Here is an 11,582-nt window from a genome sequence, read left to right on the forward strand (position 1 = left end):
GTGAAAACAAAGGATAAATAAAAGCTATGCTTGACATATCTCGAAGTTTTCTGTTGGCCTAGTTGGACAGTGGACTAGGTCTAGAACGACAGCAGTCCCTATGGTACAAAACCCGGGAGACACATTAATGGGGCGATCGGTCCGCTTTTGTATACCACACTACTCAATGGACCGGTTACAAGGGAGATCTCGCAACTCCTCAACTGGCTCATTGACGTTTATATACCTCGAAGTGCGTTTTTTTTATATTGTTGTTCCTGTAACATCATTAGGCGCACCAGACCTTAATCAGTCTGTCTTAGCCATATGCCTGTACCATGCATGTTTAAATTCTCGTATTGTATTAACCTCTACGAATCCTGCTGGGAGGCTGTTCCACGTATATACCACCCTCTCAGTAAAGTAAAATTTCCTTACATTATAACCTTTACAAAAAAGAGTTGTTCCTCACCCCGGTAAACGTTGACTTCTGCCACCCAAAAAGCCATGGACACGTATATGCATATTGTAACCATTAATATTTGGTGTATTATCAATGCATGTGTTTCTCTGAATTGCAGGCATCAAGAACGGTAATACACAGCGCTGATATCACGTTCCAGATGTTGGAAGACTGGAGGAATGTTGACCTTAATAGCATTACCAAACAGAGCCTTTACACAATAGAGAATTCCCGCGAGGAACACAGGAAACTTATTATCCAGTGTAAGAGAGAAAGAAAGCTATGGATTTTGGTCAAAGATTCACACCTCCTCTTCTCAAAGACCGCTAATAGGACAATTTTAAAATAAATTCCTTTCCCAGCACACATGTCATGCGAGTTTCGTGGATTACTCTCGGCACCCCTTCTCCTTAAATCCATCCGCTTTGCGTACGCTGCTGAGCATTACACTTTTATAACTAAATATAATGATAAAAACATTTCTACAACTTCAAAAAACTTTGCCCAAAATGAGTTATTTAATAGTTTTTAAATTTGCCCCATTGACATGGATTCGTTCTAGGCTGTTGAAGGAGAGGGTGGCAATTGAGAAGCTACAGTAGAAGACATCTTTAAGTGATGATATTGTTACTAGTTGTAGACTACTTGAAAACATTATTTTTGCAAGTAATAGGTGTTTTTCAAGAATCCACCCCATTTATTGAGCCTCACGGGTCTAATTTCATAAGGTGGACAATGTGCTAGGGCGTGAAAGCAAGAAGAACGGTGATAGAGAGCTTCCTAGCTTCCTCAGTAGAATAAATTCTATGGTGATCAAGGATTTCCGCTTTAGACGCAGTGTTCTATAATTAATCCTCAAAGTTCCTGATCATGGGATTACCCAGTGGGGTTCTAATTGGGATATATATAAAACCTGGACTAAGGATCAAATTGAAAATCACTTCTGTATAACAAGACATTGAAGAACAATTTAAGAACTAGAAGGTCAACACGCTTTAGCTTCCAACTCCAGATTGTACGGAGGGTGTACTTGTTACGCTAGTATTGAAAAAATACTTTTTATATCTTAAATAAAGAAAATATATTATATATAGAAGAAATTGTCATAACCAATGAGCTCTTCTTTTAATATCTCTGATCACAGTGTACCGGGAATTTGACCATCTTCTCGAAGAGCAGTCTCCCATTGAGTCGTACATTGAATGGTTGGATTCCATGGTTGAGAGATGCGTGGTGAAAGTAAGTTAACAAAGGACGTGTCCTTTGCCCATATAACGTAATATTTTTTGGTATAAATTAAATGTATGTTACCTATTACGAAAAACGATTCCCTTTTTTTTTAGGTGTCCTCCAAAAAGCAAGGATCACTCAAGAAAGTAGCACAGCAGTTTCTCTTGATCTGGTCCTGCTTTGGAACACGGGTTATTCGGGATATGACACTACATAGCGCCCCGAGCTTTGGTATGCTCACAAGTGTTCTTGTGTATGATTTACGTTACATAATTCAATAAATAACAATGATTTAGTGAAATAATAATTATTAGACTCTGAATTTTCATGGTAAATGTGCTTATTTGTTTTTATGGCAGTGAGAGAGAGACTATATATATATATATATATATATATATAGATATATATATATCTATCTATATATAATTATATATAGATAGATATATATATATCTATATATATATATATATATATATCTATATAAAAAAATTGTGTGTGCATTGTGACGTTATTTATTCCCTTTTTTATATTTTTGCTTTACTAGGTTCATTTCACCTCATTCACTTAATGCTCGATGATTACGTATTATACCTGTTGGAGTCCCTACACTGCCAGGAAAGGGCCAACGAGCTCATGAGAGCCATGAAGGGAGAAGCTCACAATGGTAAGCGTGTCTGCGTGCGCCCAACGTGTACACGAAAGCTGAAAAAGTTATATGTGTCCTACACATTTCCCGTGTGCTTGAAAGAAATTATAAAAGTTCCTAAAATAAAAATAAATAAATATATTTTTTTCAAAAATATTTCTAAAGTTTCTGTACGTAATTTTTTTTTTGTTTTAATTAAAAATGAAATGTGAATGTATTTTTATTTTTCAGAACCTTATTTTTTTTATATAATTTAAAATAATTAAAGTTGAATTTTGTGCCATTTTTCTATACCACCTTAGGTATTTTTTTTTCTTATTTTTTTCTTGATATTGGGCAAATTATTTTACCTAGCTCTAACCGGGAATATTAAATCAGTCCTCCTCAACCTCCCCTTTTGACGAGGCAGCGCAGGCTCGTCCGTTTATGGTCTACTTTACTTGGCTTTTAATAGTTTCGGCTCGTTCAACAGAGTTGAGAGAAGACATCATGCTGACAGAAACCACAATTTCCACCCCGTCTCCAGTTCCGTTTTCACCCGCCACGTCTACTGTGTCTGTCGAAATCCCGGCGTCCAACTCTCCTGCGGGCAACCTCTCCCCCGAGAGCGGTGGTGTACCGGTCACAACAGGTATGATGGGGCAAACCTACCCCTACTTAATACAGTAACCAAGCGCAACATTAAAATAATGCTATTTAGTTTCTTTTTGGTTATATCGCACTCCTTCGTACTTTTGATATATGTATCAAACCTATCATGGCTATAAAGCATCTAGAACCCATGTCGTATCGACCGACGCGATATATGCCTCCTTAGCTAATGCTAGGCCTCTCGCTTATGATAAGGCTTTGTTCTTCCATTTTACGAATGCAGATTTTTTTTCCCTTTTTTCCCCCCCAGAACTCACAATTTATTGCCTTTGGCATTTCCTTCAGTCCCGATGATGCATTGTGCTTGGACATTGTCTAGCGTGAATACTGATTTTATTGCACTGGGACATGCGTGAAAAAAAGCTTATATGGTGGAAGGGACTACGCAAATACATTTAAATAATTGGAAAACCATGCTAGTTAACCCTTAAAAGTTACTCTTGACCTGTTGATTACTGCTTGGTAGAGAGGCTTGACTTAGAAACGAAGGTTCTCATGATCCAGGTGGGCTCGTACCGTAAAATTGCCCACAAGGATTTTAGCAGAATATAATGACTCCCTATCATGCTGCCTTGTGCTAAGCAACAGAATGGCTCAGTGTTAATCACCCAGCCATACTCTCTGACTAATGAAGGAAAGGACTAAATTACTCTTGCAGTCCTTCGTCCTGAACTCTGTTGGGCTTACATGCAGAGAAGTCTCTCTGAGTTGACTTGTTGAGCCCACTGGAGTGATGGTTGACCTCGCCGTACTAATAGCCTACTTAATAATTGTAAAGTTTTTACCAATTTTGGCCAAATCCAAGACCTTTTTGGCTTTTTTTTTTTTTTAGTTTTCTTTATTCAGGCCGGGCAGAAACAAAAAACGTGTATTTCTTTGCTCCTTTTGTCCTCCATTGCGTTCTTTTCGGGGCACGTTGGCTGCGAGAACAAAAAAAAAAAAAAGAAATAAATGAAAAACAATAAAACAATGCTTGAAAATGCCCGTCGTGTTGCTTTGTTCTGCGTCCCAAAATAAATCAAAAAGTGAGACTTTATGGATCAGATTGCTGGATCTGAGGACAAAGGATTTTGAGTACAGTTTGTTGTTTTTTTGTTTCTCTCTCTGATCTTTGGCACTGTATTGTAAGAATCTGCCTGCCCCCCCCCCCGGCCCCCCGGCTTACCCAACCGCGATTAGATCATAACAATTCTTCGCCCCTTTTTTGCTGTGGAGGGCCGTCATGCACATCACGACTGCCAAATGTTCTGCTTGGCTTGCACCCTAGAAATGGCTGGCGATGGGTTGTATGCTCTTTAGATAAATTGGTATACAAATGCAAATCGTTGTCCTTATTGTCCTCATTGTCGGAGGAATTTTCACTTTCCCTTTTTTTTTTTCTGGCCATCTACATAAGCAAATACTAATACGCTAACTAGTTGGGTGGTCCGGAGAGCAGGACCTTTTTATTTGCGGAGGACAAAAGATCTTCTCAAGTTATCGGTGATGTTCAGTTGTGGTCAGATTAGAAGAAGACAATGGCCAGTTTAAGGATGATGTTCTGTATTGTTAACGTGAGGCACAAGAGCTTACAGTTTGTTCTAACCGCTACCGTTTAAAACGTTCTTATGAAACAGGTGCCAAAATGCGTACGTCATCCATAAAGTCACATCTTTTCTTGGATTATCTTACAATTTGATGTATATTATAATAGCCAAGTTAGATACCTGCTAGCAGGACCTTAGAGGACTATGAATGGTACATCATGGGCCACAGAAACATTGCTTCAACCAATAGCTAAAAAAAAATACATTTTCATTTAAATTACACCTTTTTTTAGTAATTTTATATATTTTCCATCAGAATGTAAAAAGAGTTTACTGATATTAAATATCTGTTGAGCTTTAGGCAAGTTTAATGTTAAAGGGCAATAAATGATTGAGAGTGCTGTTCCACAAAATGATAAATGCACCCTCTAGTATGTTAAAGAACACCTTAGCAGATGTGTCACTTTATCGTTTCTTCTGAATCAGATGAAAACAACATAGTTTTACCAAGACTTTTCAGTTTGTAGGCCAGCAACCTATCAGTGCTTGCTTTTGGGTCACATGGCAATAAAAGGTTCCCGGCACAATTATACTCAATTAATGAATGTTTGTTTGTTACCGATAGGTGCAATGCAGTCCTACACGTGGTCGCTCACATACACCGTCACGAAAGCTGCTAACGGCGCGGGAGAATCCGGCCAGCAATTGAACTGCATGAGAAACGCACATGTGCCTCCGTCGGTCACGCACAGGATACCCGTTTATCCACACCGAGAGGATCATGGGTATGTCGATTATCTGCCACTTTTGTAAAATCCTACGTTTATTAAATATAAGGAAAATATAGGAACAAAGGTAAATGTATAGTACATTCATATATATAATATATATAATATATGAGATATTTATTAGCCCTGGCTTGTGTTGTTTTTTTTTGCGTTATTCCATGAACAAAATACACACTAATTAAAATTATTTTTGTGTAACCTTAATGAAAGGGACACTCCGGGCATCGCATGCACTTTGATCCATACGACAGCTGAGCAGCCCCTTAAATAATCATTTTCCACTTGCAAGTGCGTGGAGGGACTCTGCAGACCCCCATTGTATGCATTTGCCTCTTTCCCATCCTACAGCTACTGGCTGAATGCATCTTCTGTGGCCACGCGGTGTACTCACCGCCAGTCAGCGTCATCACCATACCTCCGAGCGCACCTCCAGGTCAACACCCGAATCCTCCAGGTCGAGGGAGCAGGGTCCTGACACACCCCACTCCTCGCCCATTTCCCCTTTAAACGGAGGTGTGTCCCACAATGTCGGCGGGAACGCCCACTGATGTAAGCGGGACCGCCCATCAGTGGGACCACCCACTAACGTCAGTTGGCAGTCCCGGCTGCATCCAGCAAGGGTAGGCTCTGAGTATGGCCATCACTGGATCATGCCAGAGTTCAGGGGGTCTAAATAGACCTCTCGTTCACAAGATTTCCTGCTTCCGATTGGCTGTCAGGAAAACTTCTCCCGGAATCCTGGGTCCTGCCAAATACTAAAAGCAGTATATCTCCACATTCTGAAATTGGTGTCATCCTTTTAGGTTTACAGGAAGTTATAATTATGGAAGTTACACCAATCAAGGTCATCATCCAATTGCAACACAGTATACATCAATGCCCCACGAGTCTGGGATTCCGGGACCACTTCACTACACAGCCTACCACAGAAGTACCTCACAGGTATGTCCAGTATGCGGAATTCAGATATATATGTATATATCCTCTAGATTGTAAACTTGCGAGCAAGACTCTTTATATAATGTATTGGCTCGCCTCAGTCTGTCAGTTCTAGTTTTGTCAGACCCCTTGAATGTATGGACTGTAAGAAGAGCTGCGTAAATTGTTGGAGCTGTATAAATAAAATATATAATATACAGTATCTATGTATATATACTCTATATGGACAGAAGTATTGGGACTTTCCATAAGATTTTGGGGAGTTTCTTTGGGAATTTTCACCCATTCCTCCAGTAGAGCATTTGTGAGGTCTGGCACTGATGTTGGATGAGGAGGTCCGGCTTGCAATCTCCGTTCCAGTTCATCCCAAAGGTGTTTGACGGGGTTGAGGTCCGGGCTCTGTGCGTCCGGTCAAGTTCTTCATCAAACTCTTCCAATCATGTCTTTATGGACCTTGCTTTATGGTCATGCTGGAATAGAAAAGGGTCTTCTCCAACAAAGTTGGTAGCATGGCATTGTCCAAAATGTCTTTGTATGTCCCAGCTGCAAAAAGGGACCAACTACATATTAATGTCTCTGTATTTAGAATGCAATGTCATAAAAGTCCCTGTTGGTGTTATGGTCAGGTGTCCCAATACTTTTACATTCTACTGCTGTAAAGACTCAAACCTTAATCAGCCGTCGGTCGCGTCTTAGATTCAGGTGCCGTATGCCGATCCGATGCGTGTTTACATTCCTCACTATATATATAAATAGAATCATTGGCACGAAAGGTTAATTTTGCTAAACTGCTGTAAACACAACTGGCGGTTAGATGACCCAGAAAATCGTAATTTCCTGCCCCGAGCGCTGCAACAAGCGTCGGCTTTATGTTCCACAAAGATCCTTGAGACATCATGTTTTGAGTCCCATTAAACCGGATACAAAGTGTGAAAGGTGATGGAGCCGGCAGCATGCCCGAGTCTCTGCAGATGGCTGTATGAACGCTACAACAAGGGCTTAATAGAAAATTTACTGTAGAGGGTGTCAGGCACATGCCAAGGGCTGGCTTTCTAACACGGTCTCACAATAGTTTCTTTAAGTCAACGGGAAAAAAAATAATGACTCGCTTTCAAACGGTTGACCTCTAATATTAAGACTTTCCATGTTTTGGTCCTGATAGAATGTATTATCTAATAGAAGATACTGAGAAGTTGTATTATATATAGCAGTCACTGTCTTCCTTTAAACTTGTGACACGGGAAGATACAGCTGCAATCGAGTCACTGGAAAGGGGGGGGGGGATTTGTTCTTTTTTCCCTAACAAATTTGCTGATAAATTTTACAAGAAATTAATTTTTTGGTAAGATAGTGATAGTAGACTGTTAAAGGGACACCCCGGTGTCCCAGGCAGGATATTCAATAAAAAATGCATACTCAGGTACTTTATAGGTACTTTAATATGCCTTCAGGAGAAGCTGCAGCTCCAGATCTGCAGAGGAACGCTGCTCTGTGGTCCAATGTTTCGCGCCACTGATTGATTGCTTGAAGCAGCCATTCAGCAGTAGGAAAGTACTTCCATTGTAATCAGTGGGAGCGCTTTCCATGCAAGCGTGGGGGATCTCATTGGAGCCCCCCTGGAATATTCACAGAGCCAGCAAAGACGCTGACTGGCAGTAAGTATGCCACATCAGGAGATGTGTTCAAATAGCTGGGGGGCATTTTGCAGAATCCCGCCATACATTTGCAAGGGGAATGCCATGAAACTTTAAAGGGACCTCTCAGCTATCAGATGATGGCTATAGTGTTCCCTTCATTGAAGATGGGTAGAATTAATGGGGGGGCGCAGGTAAATGGGGAGATTAAATGATTGGAGTGGAGGAGGCTGAGATTGGAATAACTGTGGGATTTTGGTTTTGCCCCCCAATAATTCAGGAAACTCGTGGTCTACACCCTAATGTATGGGAAAGATTCAAACAATGCCTCCTTCCTATTTTTGTTTAAATGTGGATATCAGATACTAATGCCGTTTCGTTCATATATTAACCTCGATGTATATCTTCTTCCAGTATCCGTTTAACAGCCAGACTCGGATGGAGCCATGCCTTATGAGCAGTACACCAAGACTCCACCCGACCCAGGTGCCACCACGTTGGCCAGATGTTGCATCAACCAACACCTGTTACTCCAGCCCACCCATGCACTCTGCGAGATACGGAAGCTCCAACGACGTGTACGCATCGCTGGCCCCCCGTCGGAACTCTGAATACGAACACATGCAGCATTTCCCAGGCTTTGCCTACATAAACGGAGAAGCCAGCACGGGATGGGCAAAATAAAGACTATGGTGACTTTGCTTCCACTGGAATCTCGTGGCTTCTATTTCTGAATGATAAAACATGCTATGAATAGGAGAGAGAACGGCAATGGACATGTTGTATTAGAGCACTAATTGGGCCAGGCTGTGCCTTCGTTATTGTTAATTATTTCTGTCTTCGGATCTGATATGCCATAAGTTCATTGGGTATAGCAGTTCTCTAGCTTTCTCCATCACCAAGCATCATGGGAGTTGTATGGATGCTGGAGGATCAGGTGTAGCTGGAAAATGATCGGAACAAGAACTGCCGCATCATGGGAATTGTAGTTCAACAACGGCCAGGATGCAACCAGTTGGCAACCCCTGCTGTAGACTGAATGGATGACTGGGACAGTGGTTTTGCATTTATTTACGTGTACAAAAGAATTGATATGCAGAGTTCTTACCTTATTTTGGCTTCTGGGAATGAAACCAATTTTCGTCAGTTCTGCCGGATTTATATCTTCACAACATTAAGTTCTTCCGCTTTGGAGTAAGGAAAATGTGGCGAGAACAAGAAGAACTTAAATACATTCCAAATGGCGTTTCCACAGCCATGAAATTTACATAATGCATAGAAAAATAAAACAAAAACTAGTTCCTCTCTGTCATCACGCAAACAAATATTCTGCAAATCACCTTAAAGGCCAGCTTCTATTCAAATGTAATCATTAAAATGAACATTGAACACAATCAGACGGTCCATTAGGCAAAAGAGGCACTTGCTAGGAGTACTCCAAAAAATGAAGGGTCCCAAATGCAGGTGGTTGTTGACTCAATCGAGTTTATTCACTAATGGGAGAGATGGAAGGAGAGTTTGGTTCTAACTTTCTCTTCACTTTTCATTATGAAGGTATAATGATTAGTTCAATGGGTGAGGAGCATACCTGGGAACTTCTGAGCTCTGGCTACCTGGAACCTCGGGTGTGCTCGGAGAGGACTTGGGTGTGCTCGGAGAGTTCCCAAGTATGGCGATGGCGCTGACATCAGTTGGCGGTCCTGTTGATGTTTGGTGCGTTACAGTTGATGTCTGGGGCATTACAGCTGACGTCGGGGACCCTGTTCCTGCGACCTGGAGGATTTGGTTGTTGACCTGGAGAAACTGTGCTTCTCCCGGAGTCTTCCGGGTGAAACCCCCAGAGTGTTCCCAGTTATGGTGAGGAGACTGAAGAAATCTTACTGATTTAACTATATATATTATACAGGACCAGCCAAGCTCTTCCTGCAGCAGAAGCTCACTGGGGTTGGGCCTTCATAATATATACTGAAGTAAATTAGCTGAAACGAAAACTGTCCTGCAATTTATGGCGAATAATCCCCAAGGTTAAAATGCAATTAACGTTTTTGTTTCCTAGTATTATCCCCCTGTATAGATCAGGATGTCCTAACTCTACTGTCAACCTTTTTGATGACCTTCCTAGTCTTCTGATCTACTTTTGACTTTATGTTGTGTTAATGTGTGGTTTGTGGTCGTTTTGCTGTAAACCCAACATGAAATAAAAATTAAATAAGCCCTGCACCACAATAGCTAACACACACAGCTAGACCTCCCTCCCACACTATGGAAACTCAGTTGAGCCATTTGTATCTTATCTACGTTCCGGGGGGGGGGAGAACTACCCTACGGGCTTCTAGAATGCCAACTGAAAACTGGCCCTCTTGGGTGGTACATAAAGTTTTGGCCAAGACGGATTGGTGGGGATTAGATCCACCCACTTCCACCAATTTACTCTAACTTCTCTTCACACTTACTAACCTTATACTGCCCATATGGCCTGGCTCCACCTCTTTTAATCCCCAAGCTCCACCCCTCCTGAGGGAGGAAGCTATTACATGGCATTCTCAAGTATGCTTATTTCATGTTAATGGCAATTTGTTCCTGAATGAAAATTTGTGTATAACCGTATCAATAGGAAGCCTTGTGGGTTGTCATGGACTTTAACCCCTTAAGGACAATGGGCGGTCCCTAAACCCATTGAAAACAATGCATTTTGAGCCCGTACATGTACTGGCTTTGTCAACGATCATATCTTTGTCACCTCCGTAATGTTGTTCCTTGGGCAGATCTCGGTCGAGTGTTAAAAACGTATCATAATCCCAAAAGAGTTTGTGTTAAGACATTTACCGGTCTAATTTGTAGCAGCGTGAGTTTTTCTTAGGATGCATTAACACGAATGTACTCTGTGTATTTTGACACACACACTGAGGACGTAAGGCGGACATATTACCCTATGGGTAAGATATTAATAAATGGATTGTAACATCAGCTACATAAGCAGTTGTTTGTAGATAATCTCTTTCCTAGCACTCAGCATGATAACCATGCCAACTGCGTACGGGAAAATGCATATTATTTGTAAAGTTGTGAAGCGATTTATTTGCGTCAATAAAACATTTACTGAAAATACCAGTTATTTCATTTGTGTAATTATTACATAACCAATTTGACTTTTTTTTTCTCAAAAGATTAGGCAATTCACATCTCATCAGGAAATAAACCAAAAAAACTGTAAAAACTCCAGAGCTTGAGTCCGGCAGACAACCAAGTCTACAAATAAGGAAATAGAAAATATGCAAAAACAAAATGCAAAAACATACCCCCACCCAACATTTCAGGGCTGTTGGGAGAGGAGAGAGAGAGAAAAAGAGAGAGAGAGGGGGAGAGAAAAGGAGAGAGAAAAAGAGAGAGAAAGAGAGAAAAAGAGAGAGAAAAGGAGAAAACGAGAAAGAGAGAGAGAGAAAGGAGAGAGCAAAATAAGAGACGTCTAACAGAATGGTTGAGATGCCAAACCATAGCATCTCACTGAGGTGGGCATTGGGGGTCGCTGGTTCTGCTAGTATTGCCTTTAATGTTTGTTTTTTACATAAAAAAAAATATTTGTATCAGGTGAATTTTGGAGCTTTCTGCATTGAGTATTCTTTTCTTTCTTAATGTAGAGATCTGCTGAAATACGCGTTCTCACCGAACTCCACCGAACCCTGTGGCCATCAATAAAACTTAGTAGCGAGTCAGCTGTGATGAGCA

The 11,582-nt window shown here is 41.0% G+C and overlaps 1 protein-coding gene across 1 annotated transcript in view; it reads left to right on the top strand.

Annotated features, from left to right (window-relative positions):
* RFX4 (regulatory factor X4) overlaps positions 1 to 9,294 on the top strand; it is a 30,748-nt gene extending 21,454 nt beyond the window's left edge. Inside the window, exons 11-18 of the mRNA XM_053465646.1 lie at positions 561 to 705; positions 1,587 to 1,681; positions 1,786 to 1,903; positions 2,217 to 2,336; positions 2,773 to 2,949; positions 5,121 to 5,280; positions 6,087 to 6,225; positions 8,271 to 9,294. Coding sequence (XP_053321621.1) covers positions 561 to 705; positions 1,587 to 1,681; positions 1,786 to 1,903; positions 2,217 to 2,336; positions 2,773 to 2,949; positions 5,121 to 5,280; positions 6,087 to 6,225; positions 8,271 to 8,540 — 1,224 coding nt within the window. The 3' untranslated portion in view covers positions 8,541 to 9,294. The remainder of the gene's footprint in view (positions 1 to 560; positions 706 to 1,586; positions 1,682 to 1,785; positions 1,904 to 2,216; positions 2,337 to 2,772; positions 2,950 to 5,120; positions 5,281 to 6,086; positions 6,226 to 8,270) is intronic.
* Positions 9,295 to 11,582: the final 2,288 nt, after the last annotated feature.

This window comes from Spea bombifrons, chromosome 4 (genome assembly GCF_027358695.1).
Source record: "Spea bombifrons isolate aSpeBom1 chromosome 4, aSpeBom1.2.pri, whole genome shotgun sequence".
Classification (NCBI taxonomy): Eukaryota; Metazoa; Chordata; class Amphibia; order Anura; family Pelobatidae; genus Spea; species Spea bombifrons.